This window comes from Anguilla rostrata, chromosome 14, assembly GCF_018555375.3.
Source record: "Anguilla rostrata isolate EN2019 chromosome 14, ASM1855537v3, whole genome shotgun sequence".
NCBI lineage: Eukaryota > Metazoa > Chordata > Actinopteri > Anguilliformes > Anguillidae > Anguilla > Anguilla rostrata.
In genome coordinates, this window is record NC_057946.1 from 10,852,853 (window position 1) to 10,879,896 (window position 27,044).

The 27,044-nt window shown below is 45.9% G+C and overlaps 2 protein-coding genes across 5 annotated transcripts; one reads left to right on the forward strand and one right to left on the reverse strand.

The window, feature by feature from the left end:
• Positions 1–973: 973 nt before the first annotated feature.
• Positions 974–13,565, forward strand: LOC135239027 (interleukin-31 receptor subunit alpha). Its single transcript, XM_064307359.1, has 16 exons — positions 974–1,330; positions 1,627–1,671; positions 3,925–3,978; positions 4,382–4,496; positions 4,718–4,878; positions 5,236–5,372; positions 5,877–6,012; positions 6,377–6,459; positions 6,611–6,821; positions 7,218–7,397; positions 7,481–7,612; positions 8,151–8,303; positions 9,433–9,576; positions 10,777–10,870; positions 11,131–11,212; positions 11,349–13,565. The coding sequence occupies exons 1-16, from the start codon at positions 1,294–1,296 to the stop codon at positions 11,832–11,834; spliced, it is 2,250 nt and encodes a 749-aa protein (XP_064163429.1). The 5' UTR covers positions 974–1,293; the 3' UTR covers positions 11,835–13,565.
• A 225-nt stretch (positions 13,566–13,790) lies between these two features.
• srek1 (splicing regulatory glutamine/lysine-rich protein 1) lies at positions 13,791–26,768 on the reverse strand. 4 transcript variants are annotated; one of them, XM_064307360.1, is made up of 12 exons: positions 26,482–26,768; positions 25,525–25,658; positions 22,580–22,695; positions 21,821–21,985; positions 21,411–21,589; positions 20,685–20,815; positions 20,240–20,387; positions 19,657–19,761; positions 17,267–17,410; positions 17,094–17,165; positions 16,664–16,793; positions 13,791–15,696 (listed from the first exon to the last, which is right to left on the reverse strand). In XM_064307360.1, the coding sequence occupies exons 1-12, from the start codon at positions 26,610–26,612 to the stop codon at positions 15,541–15,543; spliced, it is 1,611 nt and encodes a 536-aa protein (XP_064163430.1). In that variant the 5' UTR covers positions 26,613–26,768; the 3' UTR covers positions 13,791–15,540. The 4 variants fall into 4 exon arrangements, with proteins under 4 accessions (XP_064163430.1, XP_064163431.1, XP_064163432.1 ...); XM_064307361.1 differs by having other exon boundaries at positions 20,240–20,351; positions 26,482–26,767; XM_064307362.1 differs by lacking the exon at positions 26,482–26,768 and adding an exon at positions 23,099–24,437 and having other exon boundaries at positions 25,525–25,659.
• Positions 26,769–27,044: the final 276 nt, after the last annotated feature.

Here is a 27,044-nt window from a genome sequence, read left to right on the forward strand (position 1 = left end):
TTTGTAACTGCGCTAGTTTACTTTTTAACCAAAGCTTCCAGCGCTCACTTTAACATGATGTGTAATTTTGTAATGCAGTCATCAATGAGCAGTGGGTATTTAACCTATTTTGTCTTCCGTGGGAAGGTTTCAAAATGAATACTGCAATGATTTGACATGGAATCTGTTGGCTGCTGGCCAGAAGATTATTCATGGTTTCCTAAAATTGTAGTTCAAATAGGTACACTTTCTAATCTTGTAAATGCTTTAGAACAGTGTAAATTCAACATAAAGACAAGCCAGTATAATAATCTTTAAAAATGTTAACTTTTCAGATCATTTGAACTTGAATTGGAAAGAGAATTTCATTCTGAGCAATGACTTCCTTGAAAGCACAGAAACCAGACAGGTTGGCCTGAAAGTGAACATGCAAACATATATACATGTTCTGAAATGTGTCAGCTCTCTAGATTCTTTTGTAATTTCTAGAAAATGCTGCAGTACTTCAAGAGCAATTTAGGCCTGAAATAGCCAGCAACTCACAGAGAAGGTTTCCGTACACGTTTTTCCCCTTTTAACAATTAAGTGCTGGGAATAAATGTGCAATTTTTCATGTTTGTGTTTTTCTGAGCACATCAAATTATGCACCAGTTTAAGCACCACAGAATATTGGTATCGTTTCAGATTATAATCAAAAGCTTTTAAGAGCTTTAGAGAAAATGGATGACTATCTGTGAATTAACAGGAACTTATATTGCCTTCATACTTAAATTTTCAGGGTAAAAATACATAGAAATTGCAGCGCATATAATCAACTATTTTTAGATAAGAGAAGTGAAACTTTGTTTCTCTGGCTACGATGTATATCCTGTTCGTAAACATGTATTGTACACCAGGAAGAATGTTTTTTGTCTAAGCACACATCTGTGACTGTATGAGAATTTCAGTGAGTGAGTGATTGACAACTAAATGGTGTGTGTATGTGTGTGTGGTGTGTACTTGTTTTTTGAAGGACATGCACACTGGCAGGAGTATTTAGCAGATGCATTCTTGTATACGTGTGATGCATTTATACATATGTGATGGGGGAAGGGATTGAGGAAGGACATGACGAGTGTAACCCAAGTCATCTAACTAGTGAACGAAAGCCCACGTTTTCCTCGCAGCTCTCAGTATGCTAATTTACTACATGTAGAGCGCGGAACACAGTTCAAGACGCACTTTCCAGTTCAAACTCTTTCCAGAAGGTGCCCGTGCAAGACAACTATGGCTCGCGCAGTTGCGACTTTGGCTCGATGAAGGCAGAATAAAATAATGTGGCAATTGGCTCGCGTTGCTCTGTTTATCATCGGTAGGTTTATGAAGATTGCATTTCGTTTACTGAAGAATGAAAGTAACGTTATGCCAATCATCGCGGTTCATTTATTTATTTATTTACGCTCATTATTCTCGATAGTGATCTTGACAGCGTTCGCAGCATGCGCTTTTTTCCCAGGGTAATTGCAGTGGCCTCGCTTCATCTGTTTAACTGGATTGGGTCATGTTCTTTTTAGAAACCATGGCTAACCATTATTTATTTATTTATTTATTTATTTAACCATTCTCACATTGAGAAATAATTCCCACAATCCCTGTTTCTCTTTTTAGGCGCTCTCTCTGGCAATTGTTGGAGCCATCCTGAGAAATCTTCAGGTAATCAAAGTTTTTTCAATTACTTAAAAAAGCTCTTTGCACTCAAATATTTTGTAGAATTGAACTAATAATAGTAATAGCCCGGTATTAAATGTTATGTATAGTTCAAGAGTCTTGAAAATGTTTTCAGCACCCAAACTTTTTCACATTCTATAGTCTCAGATACTATATTTCAAATACATTGAAGTAGCATTTTTTTCAGCTGATCTGCAAAACATTGTATATCATGTACAAAGCCTTTCAACAATTTACTAAAAATGAAAACCCGAAAGTGAGATTTAAAAAGCATTCATACCCTTTTTAATTATAAGGCTCGGTTTGCTCTGGAGTAAAGGTATTATCTTCCCAACTAATCCAATTTGACCATCAGGGATATATAATTTATAGATAACCACAGATCTGGGGAAGGGCACAAGACATTTCAAAGGCACTGAACATAACTTAAACGTAGGCATTAAACGTAACTGAGCTCAGTGCAGTCCATCATGCAGAAGTGGCAAAAAATTATGAAACTACAGCCACACTGCCATCCACAAGGTCAGGCCACCCCCCCCTTTGTTGCCAAACAAGAATGGCCTTGGCTAGAGAGGCTATTGAGACATCTGTCACTTTTGCAGAGTTGCTATGTTTGAAGATAATGTTCATGGATCAACAATCTCCGCAGCATTGCGCAGAAACAGCCTTTATGAAAGAGTGTCCAGGAAGAAACCATGGCTGAAAAAACAAAAACAAAAAGAAAAAAAAATAGATCCTTGCCTGTAAAGAATTATCAAAACATCGCTTGGAAGATTTGGCAGATAGTCTTGTGATCTGATGAGAGTGGAATATTTTGGCTTAAACACCAAGCGGTTTAACACTACACATGAGCCAGGTAACACCATCCCCACTGTACAGTGAGGTGGTGGTGCTGTAGCATTATGTTATGGGGGTGGCGTTTCAGTGCCAACGACTGGTGTCTGGTCAGGGTTCATGGGAAGAGGAACGGTGCACAATCCAGAGAGATCTTAGATAAAAACCCCTCTGCTCCCACACAAAAGTTGAAGTGGGGAGGAAGTTCATCTTTCAGAAGGGCAACAAGACAAAGCGCACTGCCAGAGCAACACTAAGCAAGACTGATGTCCTTAAGTGGGCCAGGCAGAGTACTGATCTTAACCCCTGTGGCAAGACTCAAAATTGCTGTCTACCCCCATTCCCCAGCTAACCTGACACAGCTTGAGCAATTTTGCAAGGAGGAATTCCACCATCACGTTGTGGAAAATTCATTGAAAGTAATCCAAAAAGATTACTGGCTGTAATAGCTGAGAGAGGTGGTTCAAGTACTAAACAAGCGGGATGAATGCTTATGAACTGTTGACATTTCAGTCTTTTTATTTTTTTAATGGTTTGCAATTTTCTTTCTTTTTGGCTGCACAGTGAAAAAGAGTAATTCACAAATAAAAATTCCCAATCAAATTTGTAGATCAGCTACTTTAATATATTTGAAATTTAGCATCTGAGACAGTAAAGTGTGAAAATAGTTTTGGGGGCTGAATTATTTTTCAAGGCACTGTACATGGTGTACAACAGTATACAGTTTACAAATGAAATGGCAGTTTATTCCATTATCAGCACATACTGTACCGCTATCTGTGTGCAACATCTCTGGAAGACCCGATCAAAAGACAAAAAATGAACCAATGCATTATTGTTAATTAACATTATTTAGGACACTATTAAGATCCAGTGTGAGCTAATGAGAAATGTGTTAAGGCTGCTCATGTTCCATTTTGTTTCATTTCTATGATTCAGCATCTAAATAATAATAATATTAATAATAATTTGAGCCCTGGAGTATCTCTGACTTTACGTATTTTTACTATAGATCTTACCTCATAAACAGTAGAATTTCACTAATAATGCACTGCAATACCTTACTGTTATGTACACCTTAAGGTCATGTGATGAATTCCTTGGCATGCTACAGGACAGAATTGTGATCTGGGGATTTCAGCAATTGTTGGGTAAAAGGTTAGGATGATGAAAACATAATTGTAATTCATTGCCAGAAGCTAACACAATTTGTTTTTAATGTTGTTTTAAAGTAGTTATATCATGTTTCTATATAAGAAGGGATTCATCACATGGTTCCCCAATTTCAAGAACATTTAGCAACGGCTTTCTTTCTACAAGATTACTGGCATAAAATTGTGTCCATGCATCCAAACTGTCCATGACCATGCAGATATATACTGAAGCCCTATTTTCTCCTTTCAGTAATAAGCAGCTGCCTCAAGAGTTTTAATTATGACCACTGTCACTTAACCCCAGGTGAGGTTTGACTACTTCGCCCATAGTGTTGTCCAGGAGGGAGGGTTTCAGGTGGTCAGGTTTCACTCTGTGCCTTCATGCGAGACTGACTCCTCCTGGTTGATAGTGGGCTTGGCTGTCTGTGCCAGGTGGACTACAGACCATGGAAACAATTGGCCTTTTTCAAAATGGGGTGAGAAAATAGTAATAAAAATAAAAATAAAAAAAGATCAAGATTAGAACATTATTATTGACCGCTTGGGTCAGTAGTGAAATCAATAGTGTTTAAAAATGTGATATCAACACCGTATAAAGGCACTTTATGTATTAACGTTTCATGAAAGAACATTTTCCAAATATTACATTTTAAGTTTAGCTTGTTGTTATGTTGCATCCTTTACAAATAGACGTGTCTGTCTTGCAGAAGGTGTTCATGATTTAGATTGTTATCAACGGCGACCAGAGAAAAAGACACGGTGTGTGTGGAAACCGGGACAACGGTCCTCAAATAAAACAACCTACAGTCTCGTCATAGAACAGTAAGTGTCAGAACTATTCACTGGTCTTTCATCATCATTTTAATGTCCAGTGCCGTGATATAAACTGCTGTGTGTGAACTAGAGGCAAATATATTTATTATATATTTTTAGATGCTTAAAACACTAGGTGTAGGTCAATCCAGGTGTTAATGTTTCTAATTCAAATTTCAACAAATAATGGAAGTGATTTATTAACTATCTATGGTTCCGCGTTCGACCAGGAAAGAGAGAGATTTCTGCGAAGGGTATGAAAATATATCCAAGACGACACATCTGTTCGAGCCATACACAGATCATGAAATGACTGCATACGTTGTCGATGCTAGCAGTGATGAGACGAATTGCACGATGGCAATGTTCAATGGGACACCAAAATATCTTGGTATGTTACTTATTAAAAACATGCTTATTCAATTAAATTCAATTTTATTTGTATAGTGCTTTTGACACTATACGAGGGCATTGTCTCAAAGCCGCTTTGACAGAGACAAGGGAAACTCCCTGTGTAGTAAACGGAAAGTGTAAGGGGGTATTTAAAAGATGTAAGTCATGTTATTCACTCTGGAGAAGAGCATCTGTTAAGCAACTAACATATGTAACACATTATTCTTTTCAAACAAGTGTATCAGTTATCATTATGATTTTGAATAACCTGGGATATTAGTTAATGGCTGATACTACAATTCGGGTTTATTTCCTGACATGCTGAATAGCACATGATATTTCTTAAACATTTCAGTGCGATGTGGGCCCCCAGTACGGACTACCTTTAAACGAAACTCAAGACAATTGGTGATACAGGTCTTTTGGATGGACAAAAATGTAAAGAAATTCCTTGTTAAATACCGAGAGTTGAACAGCCTCCCTTGGAAAGAGGTAGGGTGCACATTAAAAACACGTAGCTACAAATGATGAGAGAACACGTCATGTTACGAATGCTTTTATTTGGAAGACAATCAATGAGTTTGTAAGTAAGCACTTTCAGCTCAAACTTAGCTCATATTACTGTTTAAATGCCCGCTTCTGTCCTGTGGGTGCTTTTAAAGGTGCAGTTGTAGAAATTAAAAATGCTGAATGTTCAACTTCAACTGAACTTTCCATTTATACAGATGCTTTAAGACTAAGGCTAATCCAAACTGTTGAGATTGTGGAGAAATTGATAGCACCCACTGAATATATTGAGTAAATCAATACAATTATAACACAAAACACATAAACCTTACGCCTTTATCAGCTGATGAATACACACAGTTGAAGACAGATATGAAACATCTGTTTTTTTCATGGAAAATGTTCTTCTGCACTCCTGAAATCAACAAACTGAAATTTAACCAAATATTTTCCCTGTGCGTTCTCTGCTCCCGTGTAATCAAACCACAGGTGGACTCCTGTGAGAAAAAGGAGTGCATTGTGGATAATCTGACCTCGTCACTGTCTTATGAAGTTAAAGTGCAGTGTGTCATAAACTTGAAATGCCACCAGTGCCCCTGGAGCAATGTTGCCATCGTTCCACCTGGTGAGTTCAGTTATCACTTCACTGAAGCTTAATTATCATTAACCCTGGCCCACTGAAATGTCCCTGGAATCCACCCATTAATGCTCTTAAAATGAATCTGCAAAATTATACATACCACACAGCTCTTTCCCTTGCTTCTTATTGCATGTGTTTTGTTACAAGTTTATTGTTACAGTAGTGTATGGTGAATGTAATACAAAGCGTGACAAAAAAAAAATGTAAACCAATATAGACCTATAGCAAGTCTTGTTTCCATAAAATGCGACATACTTGTCAATGTCTGCGGCAGCTTGGACCAAGTCCAGACACGCAAGGACTAAGTATCATGTTGTGATTAGTGTGTGTCTTTTTTTCTTTTCCACAGAGCTAACCAGTACACCTGTTATAGAAAAATTTGATGTCATTTCACAGAAAATGGGGAAGAGATTGATAGTCGCACACTGGAAGGTGACCATGCAAACAGCATAACTTAAAAACTGAAACGTATGCATGAAAATGTGCTGAAGTGTTTCTTTTGAACTCGCTGCATGTAGAGCCTGTCAGTTGAAGAAACACATGTTGTGAAAGCTGGATGGTCATTTTTTTGTCTGTATTTCAGCTCGCAAACAGTGAGGCTGTGTCTGGCTACGACGTGGAGGTGGGGAAGGAATCTGGGGAGTTCAGTCAGACACTAAGTGTCACCAAACCTATGTTGAGTCTGATCCTCTCGGGGTCGGCCTATTACATCAACATTTCAGCCTTTAATAGTGCTGGGACCTCACCCTCAGCTCACAGAGTGGTACCTGCTATTACCAATGCACAGGACTGGGGTAAGTTCATCTCCAGCTATTACCTAATGTTATGCAATATCACGGGGGGAGACGAGATAACATGGATCTGATCTATGATTTTGCTCGTTCAGCAGTTATAACACACCCTCATAGTTACAAATAACCTTTCTCTTGATTGTTAAATATCCAACTGCAAAAACATAAAATGTTGAGCTATGTGCATTTGTCTGAACAAAGGCACTTGGTGTAAAACAATGTGACGCATCAATTTCTAGAATCTGATTACTGTCGATGTGCGTTTATGAAACCTTGTGTACACATATACAGTATCGCAATTCATTATGATTCACAAAGAATGTAATATGATGTATGAATCAATCAGAGCGTGGACTCATTTTTCATCTTTTGAGTTATGTAACTACTGTTTCTCCTCAGGTTTGAATGGGAATCTGAACATCACCTTCAGAAGCAACAACACGTTTGAGATTTCCTGGAACCACACTTTGACTAGAACTTACTGGTGTTACTCTGTGGAGTGGGGTCTGAAGGGAGAGAAGATGTCATCCCGCCCACTACATCGAAAAAGCAGCAACCGCGATGTTATCTCTCTGAAAGGTATGAAGGTGCTCCCTCCCTGTTCTAACATGGACACAATACTTATTTACCATTTCACCTCAGCCGGTCATCTTATATTTTAGCCCCACTGCAGCCCTACAAAAGGTATGTGTTCCTTTTACACACAAGACCTGACAAAGACACCTGTAATCTCAAGAGTATCAACAACAGTGAGAGCACCAACGGCAGGACCGAGGCCTACGCCAAGGAAGGAAGTGAGTCTGACCACAGGGTTGATGGCAATGACGCAGGGTAGAGGGTGGGGCTTGATTTTATGGACAGCTTGTTGTGCAAATAGGAATCATTACATGGTTTCTGTGGTTTTTGACCTTCCCTGACATTTTGCTGCAATTCGTTTTTTGTGTATTATCATTTTACTTCATTGGCTCATTGATATATTATGCTACTTCAAGAGTAAATGCTGTGGTTTGCTGATTACAGTCACTTTGTTGTATAGCCGGTCATGGCAAATTTAAATAAGATCAATTTTTCTGCAAAACTTTTCTTCACCAAAACAGGTGCAGTACCAACCAAAAGTTCCATGCAGAACTACAAATCTACAAATCTCAAAGGCATAGAAGAAAATGTGCCTAACTAATATAGCTAAAACTGCTCTACTTTCTGCTTTTCTGAATTAGTGTTACATGCTTGGCAGACTGACTAACAGACAACTGTAAGTTGTGTCAGCTGACAGTGATAAGGCATGAAAGTTTGCTTCCATGTTTTTAACAAATTTCCCATCAACCCTTTCAGCTCCAGCTAGCTCCCCTGGAAACATCACCTGCTTGGTGAGCAGCACCTCATTAGCATTAGCATGGGAGCCTGTCCCAGAGGAGGATGCCTGTGGATTCATTTTAGGCTACAACTTATACTACGCGGAGAATGGCAAAGGGCAGAATTCCTCAGGTACAGCAATCCTAGTGTTTCGCCACTAGGGGTGCCAGTGTGTAAACTGGCCCACTGGCAGGGTGTCTGACAGGAGATGATTTGAGATCATTGTGGGGCAAGATCTTTGGCTCTGTTAGTATGTTGGTGGGTTAACATATTGTAAGGAGTTGCACAATGTAAGTACAACGATTTCTGTTTTAAAATGTTCATGTACCATTTTGGTGCTCTTGAATATGCCCTGTAACTGTCCACAACAACAACAAAAAACCCAGCTGTTGTCAGCAGAGTTTGTGTTAATTCCATTTTAAGTCAGTTAAAATTGAATTAGAATTCAGTTAATTCATTGAAAATGCCAGCGCTTTCAGAATCTTTAACTGATAAAATTAATTTCAAATAATTTCATGAATTCAAATGGAATTTAAATTTAAATGGGCCCCTATCTTGTCTATCATTGATTTGACTGAAATGCTTGTTTATGGTGAATGTGCTTTTGCCTCCCTTTAGACCAGCGGTAGGGTAAGATCAGTGAATACAATGATTTTAAACACAAAGGCACATATGTATGAGTTATCACTGCATGTATAACTTTCCAAGGCTTTACAATAAACAAGGTTTGAGTTCTTGGTAATGTCATTCTGTCCCAGTGAGCACACGACTGAATATGGACAGAATTTAGACGTCTAGAGGGGTGTAAATCTAGGCTGAGAGATGTTTTGACATAAGCAAACTAGGGTTCTCAATTTAGCCCTAATTTACCTGAGTATAGCCTGGCTATGTCCTAGCCAGCTAGAAAATTTTCACATTTCAACCAAATCTAGCCAAATCTAGCAAAACAGGCATGTGCTCACTGGGGTGTAAATGTGTTCTTATACATAGTGGTATATTTGTATGTTTTCCATAATCTCTTTTCATTGCGCAGTGATCTCTTTTCATAATTTTCATTAAAGTGTGTAGTGGCTTATCCACAAACGGACCAAAATGAAACTGCTGAGACAATTGGCAGGTGTCTTTAAAGGTGTACTGAAGGTGCATTCAAGCACGTCTGTTCTGAGTCTTCATTACACCATAGTGAATTCTCTAAAATCGCTCAGGAATGAACACAAAACTGAGCGTGTGCGGGCGTGTTTTTGTGTTCCTGTGTTAACAGTGGTTATAGACGACGCTGGTGCAAATGGCTACACTTTGTCTGACCTGAAAAGTCAAACTGCCTACGAGGTCCAGCTGTCAGCTTTCACTGCAGCGGGGGAGGGTGCGCGGAGCGCCTCCTTCTACTTCGAAACCGCAAATCCCGGTAATTCTGGGAGGGAGGAAGCACAATAATCCCTGCAAAAAATTCTTACTCAGTTCAGTGCAGTCAACATACACCAACACAATCCCAACGTGACAACTAAAGTTGAGAATGCAAGAATATTATACTCAATTGTGTATACTGTGAAATGTATGAGGATCTGAAGTAGGAAAATGACAAAAGACTGAATCAATTAAATTGCAATCAAATTAATTATTGCATCAAATAAAATGCAATTAAATATTGAAGTGTTAAAGCGCTACTAAACGAATCCCTCGGTGATAAAATTATTTACAAATAATTTCATCATTGCATTTAATCGTCTTGACATTTGTTTATTCATTGGCAGTTAAACCAATTTGATGCAATGTAATTCTGCATTTATCAGTTCACTGCTGCTTTCATCACCACTTTTATCAATGCAAGGGAAGTTTGACAGTATCACCATATGTCAATCAAATTGTCCCGCCCACTGACGGAGCCTACATCTGTGCACTTAAAGATTGAGTGCACTTGAGTCTGACACTTAGGTCTGTCATATGTGCAGCAATTAGCTAGCTGGATAATCACCATCTCAATCTCTACTAATGGCCCACACAACCACAGACAGTGATCTTGTGGTGGAGCTTTTATCAACAAACCCTAAGGTGAATTGCTTAGTGGCAGAAGCTACATATGAACTGTTTCAAGTGAACTATGATGAGGAACCTGTTATCTTTGCAGGACGAAAGACTTGGTCATGTAGGGAGACCGAGTTAAAATACATCACCAGATACCTTGGTGTACACCAAAACACTCGATTTTCAACTGAATAACCACAGTTTACAAACCACTCCTAAATACCTGGTGAAAGATTTAAGATTTGAAATTGATTGAAGTGGTGTTGAAAGCTGCATCGAATTCATGAACGCTGAACGCTTTGAAAGCAGCAGTGAACTGATAAAAGCAATTGCGATTAGGATTGCAATGCAGGGAGCTGCATAGTCTTTAACATGCATTGAGATCAAGATTGATTATGTGATGCTGAAATAATGAGCATCTGACAATGCTTAACCTAGGGTCTCCAGGGGGAGAGGTGGCTATGCTAATCACTGCATTAAAGAGGAATTCACCAATAGTGCATCAGTTAGCAGCCTCAGGAGCATATCACCACATTATTAACCAATAGTCTGTGCTGAATTCCATTGTCCTTTACCTCTGCAGGGTACAAGGCTGTAGAGGGTGCTGCAGCAGGGATTGTTGGAGGAGTGGTGCTTCTCATATTGATGGCCAATCTCTCCTTCCTGTTGTGTCAAAGGTACTTCAACGCTTTCCTCAATGGACTTGCTTCTCATTGGTCCTAGTATTCAGATCTGAAGGACCATTGGCTGGAAAACAGTATGCTGATATACATCAAGGCATTCTTATGATTTTAACATCTATACTTTGTACACAAATAGCGTATTAGTCATCTTTAAATGGCATTAATCCAAGTTAATTTGTGGTTCAATGTGTCAGGCCCTGTCCCATATTCTGTTTTCATGAAATGTTTGTTAATTCATGTGCCTGTGATTTCAGGGCCAAGAAAGTGTTCTGGCCAAACATACCAAACCCAGGCAACAGCAATGCCATCCAAAAAATAGATGTTGTCTTTGAGCTGGTAAGTACAATAGAAGAAAATGATACTATGTCTGTAGCATAATACAGTACAGTGCAAATGAAAAAAGTACTGTTTATGAATCCCACAGTACATACAAGACTGAGCTGGTATGTAATTCACTCACGCGTTTCCTCAGGAAGTACTGCAGCCCCTCAGCAGGGAGATGCTGGCCCCGTTAGAGGAGAGTGACACCAGCAGCCTGCTCATCATTGAGGGAATAGCCGAAACGCTCCCGGCCCCCGCCAGCCACCTGAGCGTCCCGGACCCGGACGAGCCGTCTCCGGCCAGCTCCGCGGCGGACCAGGAGAGCCCGTCTCCCAGCCAGTGGCGGGAACCCTCTCCCACTCCCACAGAGACCGCCGAGAGGCGGGCAGCACCGCCGGCAGCAGTGAGCGATTACACCACCATGGAGCTCTTCCAGCAGACCATGGCTCAGCCCCAGGCACTGGGCCCCGGGATGCAGGCCCAGCAGACCATGGCTCAGCCCCAGGCACCGGGCCCCGGGATGCAGGCCCAGCAGACCATGGCTCAGCCCCAGGCACCGGGCCCTGGGGTGCAGGCCCAGCAGACCCAGCAGACCACGGCTCAGCCCCAGGCACCGGGCCCCGAGGTGCAGGCCTAGCAGACCATGGCTCAGCCCCAGGCACCGGGCCCTGGGATGCAGGCCCAGCAGACTATGGCTCAGCCCCAGGCACCGGGCCCTGGGGTGCAGGCCCAGCAGACCATGGCTCAGCCCCAGGCACCAGACCCTGGGGTGCAGGCCCAGCAGACCACGGCTCAGCCCCAGGCACCGGGCCCCGAGGTGCAGGCCTAGCAGACCATGGCTCAGCCCCAGGCACCGGGCCCCGGGATGCAGGCCCAGCAGACCATGGCTCAGCCCCAGGCACCGGGCCCTGGGATGCAGGCCCAGCAGACCATGGCTCAGCCCCAGGCACCAGGCCCCGGGGTGCAGGCCCAGCAGACCCAGCAGACCACGGCTCAGCCCCAGGCACTGGGCCCTGGGGTGCAGGCCCAGCAGACCATGGCTCAGCCCCAGGCACCAGGCCCCGGGATGCAGGCCCAGCAGACCCAGCAGACCATGGCGCAGCCCCAGGCACCGGGCCTCGTGGTGCAGGCCGTGCAGGCCCAGCTGGCCAGCAGCACTCTGGTCAGGCCTGAGCAGGACTACATCAGGCAGTGCATGTGCCTCCCCATCTCAGCAGCAGCGACGGGCTAACCGGCAAGCGGTGTTCCTCTGCTCTCTGAGCCACACCCTGTCCTCCAGGTTACTGTATGAAATTACTGCAGTATTCATTCGCCGGGTGTGTTTACTGCTGACAGACAGGAAGTTGTTTTAATTGGTTAAAGGACAATGCCTACTCAAAGCCTGTGCCAAGAATCTCGGAGTGGTGATAGACAACAGGTTGTCCCACTCCAAGAACATCGCAGCAGTAAGCCGGGCATGGAGATTTTTCCTGTATAACATCCAGAGAATCTGCCCCTTTCTCACCACCTACTCAACCCAGCTCCTGGTCCAAGCAATGGTTCTCTCCCGCCTGGACTACTGCAACTCTCTGCTGGCTGGACTACCGGCATCTGCCACCAGACCCCTGCAACTCATTCAGAATGCTGCAGCTCGTCTGGTCTTCAACCTCCCCAGACACTCCCACGTCACTCCCCTGCTCACTACCCTCCACTGGCTGCCTGTTATAGCTCGCATAAAATTTAAAACATTGGTCCTAGCTTACCAGGCAGTCAAAGGGTCAGCCCCAGCATACCTCCACAAGATATTCAAACCCTACATGCCAGCCAGATCCCTCCGTTCTGCTACCTCAGGATGCCTGGCACCTCCCCCTCTTTGCACCTGCACTTCCAGAACACGTCTCCTGTCTGTTCTGGCCCCACGATGGTGGAATGACCTCCCCGTGGAGGTCAGAACAGCTGAGACACTGACCAATTTCAAGCGACGACTGAAGACTCACCTCTTCAGGCTGCACCTCTCCCCATCCCTCCTTATAATCTCTTAAATGATTGTAAGCTTAGGGTTGTAACTAGGTAGCTGTTTCGTAGGTGACTTAGTTAATGCACCTATCTTAACTACTGCTTGTATTTTTTTCATAGACTGCGTTGTTGCTGTTCTCGTTGTGTTAGTTTTAATCAGTTTAACCTTCAGGGTCCAGGTTGAACTATGCGGTTGTTCCCTGCACTTGGACCGATACTTCTCTCTAGGGTTTTCGTCATACTTGTTCCTGGTTATGGTTATACACTTTGCTGTACATCGCTCTGGATAAGAGCGTCTGCCAAATGCCTGTAATGTAATGTAATGTAAAAGCCACCTTACCTACCTACTTAAAGCAATACCATTCAGTGTCAAGTGTTAATGTATTTTATTTTTTAATGTTTTATCTTTTTATCAAAATGGTGAGCATCCTCATTGTCTTCTAATGAACTAGGCATATTGCATTTAGACATTTTTAAAAATGTAAATGAAAAATATTAATCATGATCTAATTTCTATTATGCAGTCTATAAAATTTTTTCAAAAGAGTGGGGGGCAATGGGTGGGGGTAATGCTTTAAAAATGACACCAACACACTAGAACCGTGAAGCAAAGCTTCTTTAATGTACATTTCAGTTAGGAAAATCCATATTGCAACCAAAGATAGACACTTATGTCAAAATTACAGGTTAGGAGGTGCACAAACTACTGATACCCAACACTTTCATTCACTACAAAACCAAATACATGAGTCAGAGAGGACTCTTCAGCACAGCGTCTAAGTCATCCCTTCTCATCTCACACTGCCGCCACACATATGCCTCCCTACGTCTAACCCACACTTCACGAGCACATAATTATGAATTATGAATTATGTAAGCCAACACAACGCCCCGGCTGATATTTCAGACAGCTTCAAACATATTGATAGGAGGGCGGGGGAGGGGTTTTTGGATGACAACAGAAGTGAGCTACTTGTATTGTACAAACGTAGTGTTGTCTAACACGCTTCAGACAGTGAGCGGCTCGCGTTCTCAAAGCCGAGAGAGAGGGATTCACACAGGACGCGACCAGAGAGCCTTAGAGAGTTCACTGAGGCTTAGAGCAGTGTTTCAGTAATCCAGGGAAAACGTCAATCAGACGCAAGATAAACGCAACTTGGGTTAAGGGGGGGTTCACCACTGATGGTGCTCACTATGGGCGTTTTGAGTGGCCACCGGAAGAAACAAAACACTGAAGTCGGTTAAAAATGAAAAAAATTACAAGACTGAATGAGTCATTTTAAAACCCTGATTTACAATGAATGACCTCCTATAGCATAAATACATAGGGTAAAAAAACCAGAACAGCGTCTGTACACCAACCACCTGTACACAGACCCTGACCACACTGTTCTACGCACAGAACAGAGCACTCATCACTTACGTTTAAAGATTGTTAGAGCACAGTTCTTTCACCCTCGCCCAGCTTTACTGTACAATATTGTTTTGCTTTATTTATGTAATAGATTACCAAGTGTATTTCATTACAGTAGATTTGTGTACAATCTCCGTCTAGGCACTTGTGTTTCATGTGCTTGCAAGCAGTTCCAACGACTCATTCCTGTGTGTGTGTGGTGTGCGCGTGTGTGGTGTGTGCGTGTGCGCATGTGGTGTGCGCGCACACGCGTGTACAGTTCCCCAAACTTTCTTGATTGTTTTATAATAAATATTTGGTAGGTGGTACAATAAATGCACAGGGAACAACAGGGCAGAAGGTATTTTTTTCTCCAACACCAAAGCTGGAAAGAACTTGTATTTTGAGTGAGGGGTAAAAATGAAACCACAAGTCTCTCCCTAGAAGTAGCTTCTCAAATTCTGATTAAAAAGAGTAAAACCATCCCAGTTCTGATAACCTGGAGTGGCAGAAAGGGACAAGCGTTACGCCTGAATAAAATGGGCGACCTTAAAACAAAAACAACACAAAAGAGCAGTCCCAGCACGGCAAAAAGAAAATGACAAAAAAAAAAAAAAAGGTTTCATGGACAAAGGTAGCACAAATACCAAAAACAACGAAGCAGTACAAGCATGTTTTTTTTTTTTTTTTTTTTTTAAGTAGTCAGTACAGCTCTTACTGAGATAAGCTCGCATGTTCTATCGATTGACAAAAAAAGCCTGTGTACGTTTATGCCCGTTTCACCATATGAATATCATATGGCCAGCCGTTTCACAGTAGTTTAAAAAAGAAAATTCAGTTGGCTTTCTCTACGGTTCTGCATTTCTTCTTCTTTGAATGTCAGCTTGTACAGACGAGGGCAAGGGTTGCCCCTCCCCCATGGCGGGGGCTGGAGTGGGCGGGGCTCGCCGCCCTGTCACTCGGCCGCCACGGAGGTGACGGGCGCGTCCTCCCCGTGCCTGCTGTAGTTGCCGTTGTGCCGGGCCGTGGGCTCGGGCTCCTCCCCGGCGCTGGCCGAGTCCCCCCGCTCGCTCTCGTACTCCTTCTCCTCCCTGTCGTAGTCCCTCTCCACCTGCGGGGAAGAGGAGCCGTCGCGGTTTGCCGCAGTTCCACTGCCGTCTCTTTCAGCCGACCGCCCCGCACTTTGGCCAGAAAACTCGCTCTTCACAATCTTTTCGCACAGCAACGCCTGTTTTTCTACAACCTCCCGCAATACCACAAGGGATACCGCAAGTCATTTACTGGCAGGGAATGTAGGACATCTGCTTAAAACCACAACCATATGTGCACCAAGGCTCACTCAATTGTGATTTTATCGCGCCTAGACAGTAAATATTTATGCCATATGCCGAACAGACGGTAAAGGAACAAGGTCAGTGAAGATACCATCTTAAACTGAAATGTGTCATGTTCCATCTTAAATCGCATGCAACTGGTACAATCATTTTTCCAAGTACAAGGTTACAAACTAGGCCACCTTCTTTTCTAGCCCCTGTAAATGGTGGTCCTTTGGGGGCAAGTTCAGCATTAATGGAGCCTGGGGCCAAGGTGACAGATGGGGTCTGTACGCTGCCAGGGGACATGGACACGAAGACGTGCTTCCATAACCACATCACAGCGAAAGCCCTACAGGGCGGTCACAGGGAAGCAGTTCACAGCATGCCGAGGGCAATGGGAAAACGTGTCCGTCCTGCATCCTTATGATACGGCAACCGTTGTCATGGATGCCCTGATGAATCTCTGAAAAATGCTAGAGCATTTTCAGCAGGGCAATATCTGAGTGAAATGGAAACCGCCATGCAGTGCTTAAGGTGGTTAACGTAGGTCCCTATGACAACGTGCCGCGGTATCACTAACAGGAATGCGATAGTGTTACCGACGGCAACTGATCATGCAATGCTTAAACTGGTTAATGTAGAACCCTGACAATGTGCTATGCAGTGCTTAAGGTGGGTAATGTAGGTCCCTATGACAACGTGTGGTAGTATCACTAAGGGGAATGGGAGAAGAACCTGAGGAACATTCATGGCAGGCCTCACCTTCATGAGTTTGGCTTTCCTGTCCTGCTTGTCCTTGTCTCTGTTGGTCTTCTTGGACGTGGAGCGCTCCCTTTCTGACCTGTCCCGACTACTGCCCCTGGTCTTCTCCCGCTTCTTGTCCTTCTTCCCCCTGGAAGAGAGGAAGAGACGGTGAAGGAGCACCACCACCATGTCTCCTGTGCATATGCCAACCCTCACTTCCTTCATGCTTCACGTGTGAGCATGAGACCCCATTATACAACACTGCTGCTCATGTAGCACAGTCTGTGTGGACAGGCCCCCACATCCATGACATGCTGAGTGCTCAAAACCTGCCCTTCTCCTTTCACTCAAAGGACAGCTCAGGCAGAGCACAGGCAACACCACGAGCCAAAAGACCCCAGGCAGGGCTGGCAGGGCAGGGCTGGCAGGGACCGTGATGAGGCCTCACCTCCTCGGGGAAGGAGACCTCACTTTCCTCCTGGGAGACCTGGACCGAGTTCTGCTCCTCTTCTTATGCGCTCTGCGGAGAGAGAAGGACATTCGGCTCTGAGCTGAGGCTGCCGCGGCCTGCGGAGCTGCGCACACGAACACGGGCGGCGCCGAGCGGGGACGCGCTCTGACCTGCCGGGGCTGTGGGACCGGCGGGACGAGCTGTAGCTCTTCGGCGGGGTCCTGCCCCTCTTGTCCCTCGGCCTCCTCTCCTCCTTGTCCCTGGAGCTCTCCTCCTTTCCCCTCGCCTTTACGTCCTTATCTTTCCGCCTGTCCCTGCCAGCCACAGGAGAAAACGCGTGTGTAACGCAACTCCCTCAGAACTGCTGGGTCAGTGTGTGGCCCCAGTAGGGCAGTGTGGAGGGGTCCCCCTCAGTGTGTGGCCCCAGTAGGGCAGTGTGGAGGGGTCCCCTCAGTGTGTGGCCCCAGTAGGGCAGTGTGGAGGGGTCCCCTCAGTGTGTGGCCCCAGTAGGGCAGTGTGGAGGGGTCCCCTCAGTGTGTGGCCCCAGTAGGGCAGTGTGGAGGGGTCCCCCTCAGTGTGTGGCCCCAGGAGGGCAGTGTGGAGGGGTCCCCCTCAGTGTGTGGCCCCAGGAGGGCAGTGTGGAGGGGTCCCCTCAGTGTGTGGCCCCAGGAGGGCAGTGTGGAGGGGTCCCCCTCAGTGTGTGGCCCCAGTAGGGCAGTGTGGAGGGGTCCCCCTCAGTGTGTGGCCCCAGTAGGGCAGTGTGGAGGGGTCCCCCTCAGTGTGTGGCCCCAGTAGGGCAGTGTGGAGGGGTCCCCTCAGTGTGTGGCCCCAGTAGGGCAGTGTGGAGGGGTCCCCTCAGTGTGTGGCCCCAGTAGGGCAGTGTGGAGGGGTCCCCTCAGTGTGTGGCCCCAGTAGGGGAGTGTGGAGGGGTCCCCTCAGTGTGTGGCCCCAGCAGGGCAGTGTGGAGGGGTCCCCCTCAGTGTGTGGCCCCAGTAGGGCAGTGTGGAGGGGTCCCCTCAGTGTGTGACCCCAGCAGGCCAGTGTGGAGGGATCCCCTCAGTGTGTGACCCCAGTAGGGCAGTGTGGAGGGGTCCCCTCAGTGTGTGACCCCAGTAGGGCAGTGTGGAGGGGTCTCCCTCAGTGTGTGGCCCCGGTAAGGGAGTGTGGAGGGGTCCCCTCAGTGTGTGGCCCCAGTAGGGGAGTGTGGAGAGGTCCCCCTCAGTGTGTGGCCCCAGTAGGGCAGTGTGGAGGGGTCCCCTCAGTGTGTGGCCCCAGTAGGGCAGTGTGGAGGGGTCCCCTCAGTGTGTGGCCCCAGTAGGGCAGTGTGGAGGGGTCCCCTCAGTGTGTGGCCCCAGTAGGGCAGTGTGGAGGGGTTCCCTCAGTGTGTGGCCCCAGTAGGGCAGTGTGGAGGGGTCCCCTCAGTGTGTGGCCCCAGTAGGGCAGTGTGGAGGGGTCCCCTCAGTGTGTGGCCCCAGTAGGGCAGTGTGGAGGGGTCCCCTCAGTGTGTGGCCCCAGTAGGGCAGTGTGGAGGGGTCCCCTCAGTGTGTGGCCCCAGTAGGGCAGTGTGGAGGGGTCCCCTCAGTGTGTGGCCCCAGTAGGGGAGTGTGGAGGGGTCCCCTCAGTGTGTGGCCCCAGGAGGGCAGTGTGGAGGGGTCCCCCTCAGTGTGTGACCCCAGCAGGGCAGTGTGGAGGGGTCCCCCTCAGTGTGTGACCCCGGTAGGGCAGTGTGGAGGGGTCCCCTCAGTGTGTGACCCCGGTAGGGCAGTGTGGAGGGGTCTCCCTCAGTGTGTGGCCCCGGTAAGGGAGTGTGGAGGGGTCTCCCTCAGTGTGTGGCCCCGGTAAGGGAGTGTGGAGGGGTCCCCTCAGTGTGTGGCCCCAGTAGGGGAGTGTGGAGAGGTCCCCCTCAGTGTGTGGCCCCAGTAGGGCAGTGTGGAGGGGTCCCCTCAGTGTGTGGCCCCAGTAGGGCAGTGTGGAGGGGTCCCCTCAGTGTGTGGCCCCAGTAGGGGAGTGTGGAGGGGTCCCCTCAGTGTGTGACCCCAGTAGGGCAGTGTGGAGGGGTCCCCTCAGTGTGTGGCCCCAGTAGGGCAGTGTGGAGGGGTCCCCTCAGTGTGTGGCCCCAGTAGGGCAGTGTGGAGGGGTCCCCCTCAGTGTGTGGCCCCAGTAGGGCAGTGTGGAGGGGTCCCCCTCAGTGTGTGACCCCAGTAGGGCAGTGTGGAGGGGTCCCCTCAGTGTGTGGCCCCAGTAGGGCAGTGTGGAGGGGTCCCCTCAGTGTGTGGCCCCAGTAGGGCAGTGTGGAGGGGTCCCCTCAGTGTGTGGCCCCAGTAGGGCAGTGTGGAGGGGTCCCCTCAGTGTGTGGCCCCAGGAGGGCAGTGTGGAGGGGTCCCCTCAGTGTGTGGCCCCAGTAGGGCAGTGTGGAGGGGTCCCCTCAGTGTGTGGCCCCAGTAGGGCAGTGTGGAGGGGTCCCCTCAGTGTGTGGCCCCAGTAGGGCAGTGTGGAGGGGTCCCCTCAGTGTGTGGCCCCAGTAGGGCAGTGTGTAAGGAGCGGGGGGGGGCAGGGGTACCTGGAGCGGCTGCGGGAGTGCCTGCGCTCTCTGGAGCGGGACCGTTTCTTGTGAGAGCTCCGGGAGCCGTGGGAGTCGCTGGCTTTCGGCCGAGTCGGCCGGCTCCTGAGGGCCACAAAAGAGAGGGGGGCTTCCGTAAGAGTGTGGGGCTGAATCCCCACCCAACGAAAAACCCCAACACTGTGCCTCCCGACTACCGCGGAAACGCTTCTCATGGCTACACTTCCATTCTGCTCCTTCCCAGGAAGTGAAACTTTAAGAACGTTTTCCTTTTAAGAAAGATACAGTCCACATAATTAAATGACAAAGATCACGTTCTGACAAACAAGCCCCCTCCCTGCTGGGTTGTTATTCCCAGTTTGGCAGCGGCGTTGACAGCAGGCAGCTCCACAGCGCCGCGGGAGAGCCAGAGCAAACTGATCCAGGCTGACAGCTGATGTGACCATTACTTGGCGGCTCTGGCGGCTGTAATGTGAAGCCATCGCGCTGGACTGTGCTAGCAGAGCACAGCACACACAGGGCTGGGGCAGGTCAGCCCAAGCGTCCTGCGCGTCCTCGGACTCTGGGCCCACTGGACTCGTACCTGTGTCTGGAGTGCGAGCGCTTTCGCCGTGAGCGCGAGCGGGACCGGGACCGGGAGCGGGACCGCCGACTCCTCCTGGAACTGCTCATGGAACGCTTCGGTGCAACGTCTTCTGCAACAGGAACAGACCGGTTCAGCGACAGAATCACTGCGAATAACACAATACCGCATCAGGACAGCAATCATGGACCACAAACAACAGAAGAGCATGAATTTTTGGAGCAAATAATCCTACTGGTAGGGCAGATTATAGCCTGAGGAATTAAACTAGCTGGTAAAATACAAATGTATTTCAACATGCAGTTCAGAAAGTGAGGCCACACATCTGTGTGTCACGGCCTGGGCTTCTACCACCAGAAGATGGTGGGTCAGACAGGAGGTGGGGGGCAGCATGGTCATATGGGATCGTGGCAGAAGTGCGTCCGTTCAGGAGGTGTGACGGTACCCGGCTCGATGGCGGCGGCGATGGTGGACTGCGCCTCCCGGACCCTCTTCATCACGTCCTCCAGCTCTTTGGCGGCGGCCTGCGGCGTCAGCTCCGGCGGCTTGACGATGGCGTTGTTGGAATGATTAATCCTGCAGCCAGGGGGAGCAGAGCGACTCTCAGCTTTTTAAAACACGGCACCGCGATCACTCTGGCCCTCACACTAATCCATCAGCCACAAAACACGTCTCACAGATACGCCTGCCAGGCCTCGCGACACTTCTCTGTGTCATTAATCACACGCTACGTAGAGCCCCCGACAGCCTTCCCTGCAGAAGTACAGGCAGAATGGGAAGTGTGAACCACGAACCCGATCCAGCGCCACTATGCTGCGGTGTACTACCGACCCTGGCTCTGCCGAGCGGTCTCTCTGTGGGAGACCAGAGCGGTTTCCCTTCCCCTCAGACTCGCTCACCACCCAGCTGCAGCGTGGGACATGTCACCTGCAGCGCCCCGAGCTGCAGCGCGTTTTACCCTCCCACACTCGCGCTGAAGCTGCAGCCAAACCGCAGGAGTAACGCTCTCGTTTACATCTTTAACAGAAAACGTGCGCAAATAAAATGGCCCTGGCGTGTCAGGAAAACCGACATGACACCCGGAAAAAGGAATGGCGGGGGTCAGTAACGGACGCACGCGAAGGGGAAGGAGCTGGGCGGGCGAGCGGTCAGCAGCGATTGGCGCGCTTACTTTAGGGGCCTGTCTCCGAACATGACCCCGTTGAAGGTCAGGGCCCGCGCCACGGACTCCTGGTCGGCGAACTCCACGAAGGCGAAGCGCGTGGGCTGCGTCTCGTCCCCCGCCATGCGCACAAACTTCACGTCCCCCACCTGCTTGAAGTACTCCAGCAGCTGCTCCGCCGTGGTGGTCTGCACAAGGCAAGACATTCCGGCAAATTATTAAAATACTACTATTAAACAAATAAAAAAATAAATTAAAAAAATACTACTTCTGGTAAACAATTTTGAGGATGCTTACTTTACTCTTAAAACGTAAGACTTGAGGAATACTTTAACTTTGTGCATTCACTGCCGTTTTTATATTACTTGCAGTATGACGCATGGACAAATCCATGCGCTTCAGAAAGCCTTGTAGATTACCTGTGAATTCAAGTTGCCAACGTAAACGGTCCTTCTGATTTCATCGATTTTAGAGGGGTCCACATTGCCCATGAGTGGGGGCTGAGCAGAAACCCCCCCCAGGGCTGTCGCAGCGGGGTCGATGCTTGCCGATATTGGCGTCAGGTTGTTGATCGGGATATTCAGCTGAAACAGAATGGAGCCATTCAAACTGAGGAGACCTGCTGTGGATCTGTAGATGCAACAAACACTACATTTCCCAAAAGCCAACTGATTAATGACCTCACGCCACACAAACCAATCCAACTGCCAGAGCTCTCAGGCAGCCAGGTTCCGGCTAATTGCACAGCAGCCCACTATCAGCACACTATGGCTCAGAAGAACATGGCGAACAAATCTTGTGTGCTTGGCTATTCCTTTCTGGAACTAATATCGCATACCAAGAATTGAAATGCAGCACTGATAAAAACATGAGAATAGGATAACCCACGAACCCATTTAATGCAGGTTATCTTTATTTGTATATTTCTGACAGATCGGACACACTAAAAAACACACTGATAAAACCAAGATAACCCCAAACATAATTTTTTCAAATCATTTTGTGCAAAATGTCTTTTCTATATTTGTGCTCTCTGGGCTCTAGGCTAACATTTTTTCCAAGAAGCACATGTGTACCCAAGTTTAAAAATTTAGGAGCAATTAGTAGATGTGTTCCTAAATTTTTTTTTTCCCCCACTAAGGACACATCCATTTTCAGGAGCAAACGCTGGTACTCACATTCGGGAGTGGAGCCGGGGTGGGGATGGGCAAGAGCCCCCCTCCAGGCATCAAATTGGCAACAGGAGCGGCCGGAGCCAAGAGCGACAAGGCCTTGGCCTCCTCAGGGATTTTGCCTGCAGGGTAGAGCCCAGGTTTTAGTGCTGGCAATGGAGGGATACTATCAATCCTCCACTATGATCTCACAAATAGCCCAGTACTCTAGAAAAGAAAAAAATCCACATAAATCCCTAGCATTCTACCTTCTGAGGAACGGCAGGAGAAAAGAGCTGCTTCTACGAAAAAGCCGAGACTCCTTCGCCGAAGTGCTCTCAATGCTACACGCAACTTTACATTTCTAGCACTTTCTGAAAAGAGTTATCAAGCTAAAAAAAATAAATAAATAAAAAGAAAACAAACAAAAAAAATAGCTAAACATGTTTTTTTTTTTTTTGCACAGAGAATCAGATTGTTTTTTTTTCCTCTTCTAAAGATCAAAGTAATGCAGAGAATGAGTTAACGCTTTGAGGTATGGGTCACCTGTACTGGAAACATATTGGTCATGAACCATACGATATCAAGCATGGGCGCTTTTTCCGTGGGGCGATCGTTTCGCAGTGTTGGAAAGGTGTGCAACACAAGACAAGCGTTCATGTTGGCTGCATCACTAATAGCACACAGAACATCGGATACAGAAAAGAAGAACATTTTTTAAGAATCGTTGAAATACCCCCATATGTAAACCAAAACAAACAAAAAAACCAAATGAAAAATAAAAAAATATGGAACTTTCTTCACAGGTTGTGTGGTTTACTGCCCTCCTGCAGTTTGGGGGTAGGGGAGTGGGGATGGAAGAATAGAGTTTGCGTTATGTCTGGTCCGTGCAGTCAGAGCCAAACCCCCAAACACATGCAAGCCACTTTATGCATTCTGAGCTGAAAATCTTAGAAAGGCAACAAGATTGGCCTAAGGTAAAGGATCAGTGAGGTTTAAGAATTAAAGCCTGAGCTACAAAAATGTATTTAAAACTAAATGATTTGCTACTAAAAGCCTGTCTAGACCCAATGTGTGCTGTTCTTAATCACACGGTGGAAATGGCTCATACTTAAGAATGAATACACTTGTTTATCCAATTCAATGAGCCTCAATGAAGAACTAGCAGCATAGAGTCATGCAAGCAAACTAACTCTAATAGGTGCCACCACTTCAACACGTTCCTTAAAATGTGATGATCTGGGAATTTCCAACTCCTTACCTAAAGCTGATCAGGGTTTAACTAGGGTTTAACTTTTGTTAAAGGAAGGTGTACAGAAAAAGATATTTTTCCCCACTAGGAAAGATTAAAAATGTTAATTATAGAGCAATGTTGGGATATAACTCCCCATTACTAAAGTTAACACAGGTGAAACCCTGATCATATTAATAAAAAACGAGTGAAGGGGAAGAGAGAGAAAAATGTTAGTTCCCTTCATTGCAGCCCACACAGAATAAACAGCACCCTCCCCTCCCCTTGAATACTGGCGGTCATGTAAACCTGGACAATACTCAAGACAAACACGTGAGGAACCAATTATTGGAGTAATGAAACTTCGGATAAAAAAAAATATATTTTTTTAAAAAACTAAATTAAAATATAAAACAATGCTATGAAAATGCAATATTGTTTTTCTCTAGAGGAAAACAAGGGACAACAAATAAAATAAGAAAAGAAATGAAAACAAAATAAAAAGAGACAAGGTGTCCATCTTGGAAGGATTCAGCTGCTATTCTCCTGGTCACATTCCCCCATTGAAGTCTGCGGCCCCAGCGGGAAAAGTGGGTTGGCAAACAATGCCTTACTCAGGCTAGTGTAGTGTACCAGCTGGGCCAGTCTAGTCATCTGATATGCACACATAATCACACAGAAAAAAACATACAAAACCAAATTAATAAACTCAGTATCCATCCAGCACCAAGTCACCAGGACAAGCATTTTCAGAAATGAGAAATCAAAAGGAAGAGGGGATGCAAGAACACCACTCTTTTAAGGAAAAATGGAACAGCTGTTCCAGGAGAGAGGGAAATAAAAAAATAAAAAGAAATAAAAAATAAAAAAGAGAGAAAGAGACGAAGTTAGCTACAGGTATGTACTATGTCATTTCTACTATAGCCTTTAACACCAAATTATACTTCACATTGTGTCTCTGCCTACTCCATCATTGATTTAATACATTCCTGGACCAGAAAATGTCAAGCACTATGGCATGCTAGTGTATGAGTGCTGGACATAAGTAAAAGTCCAGTGTGATAGTGTACACTTTGTGCAGTGGAAAATTTATCTTTATTGCTTGTTAACTTTTCTGACTATTTTGCCCTGCATACAGCCATCAGTTAAACTGATAAATGAAAAGACGTTTGCCATTTTCAAATTTCCCTTGAAAACAAGCAGTTCCCTTGCCTTTTTTGGTCATATCATCTAAGCAACTACAGTGATGCTGTATCTGTCTTTCAAGTCAAATGAAATGCAACATTTCTACAGTAAAATTCTGGAAGACAATCACACAATATCCTTTATGTTTGACTGCTGACTATATGTTACATTTAATTTCATATACATCCCCTCCAATTCCAAACACTTTTTTCTTGAGAAAGGTAACATTTATACTATCTAGGGTGGCTAACTTAGCATGGATTCCTGTGCTAACGAATATATTAGACATAGTGATATGACGCTGATGGTTTAAATCAACTCCTCGTTCTCCGAGTGTACCTTACAATGTATCAAAAATGACAAAATACAAACAACGGATATAAACATCATGATGGGTATTAGGTGTCTATTTGTTCATGAAACACCTGTGGTTCTGAGAAAGGGTTTTCAAAATTAGAATATTTTCAGAGACAGACGGTGACTTCACAAGGATTAGCCTGGCTAACATGAATATCTGTCAGATGAGCACTTGATCACAAGCGACAGCCATACTCACCCTCAGCGCATGGTACAACTATCAAAGCTCTGTCAATAAATACTGTGTTGGTTAAATGTTGCGCCACCCCAACACTGGAAGGTTCTCGATATTTTATGTAGCATACTTTTGATGAGAAGGACAGTGGAGCATTGCTGAAAGAACAGAAAAGTTCATTAGAACGCAGCATTAAGTGCCCTGTGAACATGCATCGTGCAAATATATTTCCAAGTAATAGTAGCCTACTACAATTAGCTAGATAGCCAAGTAACCCGTTACGATGATAGCTAAATCTACTATCCATTTAGCCAATGTTGGGTCGGTTTAAGTCAAGGGAGTTCGGTCAAATAATAACGTATCGATAGCATTCATAAAACATGCTCATTACGCCATGAACTTGTCAGAAGGTAGATGCATTGCCAGAAAACCACTTTCCGTTCTCCCAATTTCGCTAGTTATTCGCAACGTACCGAAGCGCGCGAGAGAATGGGCAATGGATAGGTCGGATATTAGCAAGCTACTCCACAGTCTAAAGCCAGCTAGTTAGCATGCGTTTACGTTAATATTCTTGGGCAAATGTTCTAGGTTAGTTGTTCGGTAACTAGCTAGCCTTGCCACAGTGGTTAACTAGCACCTTCGACAACTTATTTAGCTGCAGCAATGGGTGATAATTATGCAGTGGCCAAAATAAAAAGGCATTACTGTGATGCTAGGTACTAGCTATCTAATTCACATTAAGGCCGCAGCAACTGCTGCTAGTTCGACAACTAGCGAAGCTAGGCGACATTTTCCAGTAAACTACGTTTAACAAGACCACGTTTTCCGTAATACAGGGGGTGCAAATGCGTAAGCAAACTTTCTGCACACGCAAATGACCTTTCCTGGAAAAAAACTGTCCCCTTCAGCTCACAAACCAGTAAGGCCCACTAACATCCTCGGTGTTTTCCTTTGTTTTAGGGGGGCCTTTACTGTACTTACTCAGGCGGGTAGAGCCGTAGCTCCTCGATATCACCGAGAAAACCGAAGAGAGTCCGCATCTGTTCGCTGCTCACCGCCGAGGACAGATTTGTAATCTGAATCACGGCGGTGCCCGGAATTCCACTCATCATAATCGTCTCTAAAGGAAGAAACGTGTAAAATATAAACTTTAACACCGGTACGGCGTTTGTTTATCCAGATTCTTTTCACTTTTCGTGTTCAAAATTATGCCACTGACACCAGTTCAACGACGACAGGCCATGATGCCGCATTCCCTACCTAGAACCACAGCGCCACCTTTCGAGAAGGAAGTCCTATACCCATATGACGCCATTAAGTCACGAATTTAGTTGAGCGAAGATAAAATTGATGCTCATTAGAGTGACGAACATATCATGATAATACACTCATGTCTTGGAAAATAAGACATTGAATGCATGTCTTTAATTCCTTATGACAATGGATACCGCGCCGCCTGTGATGTAAAGGCCATTCCTGTAGATTAAAATGATACTTCCGCTATTGACAGGCCTATTAACAGGCCTCTATTGTAAAACTCACAG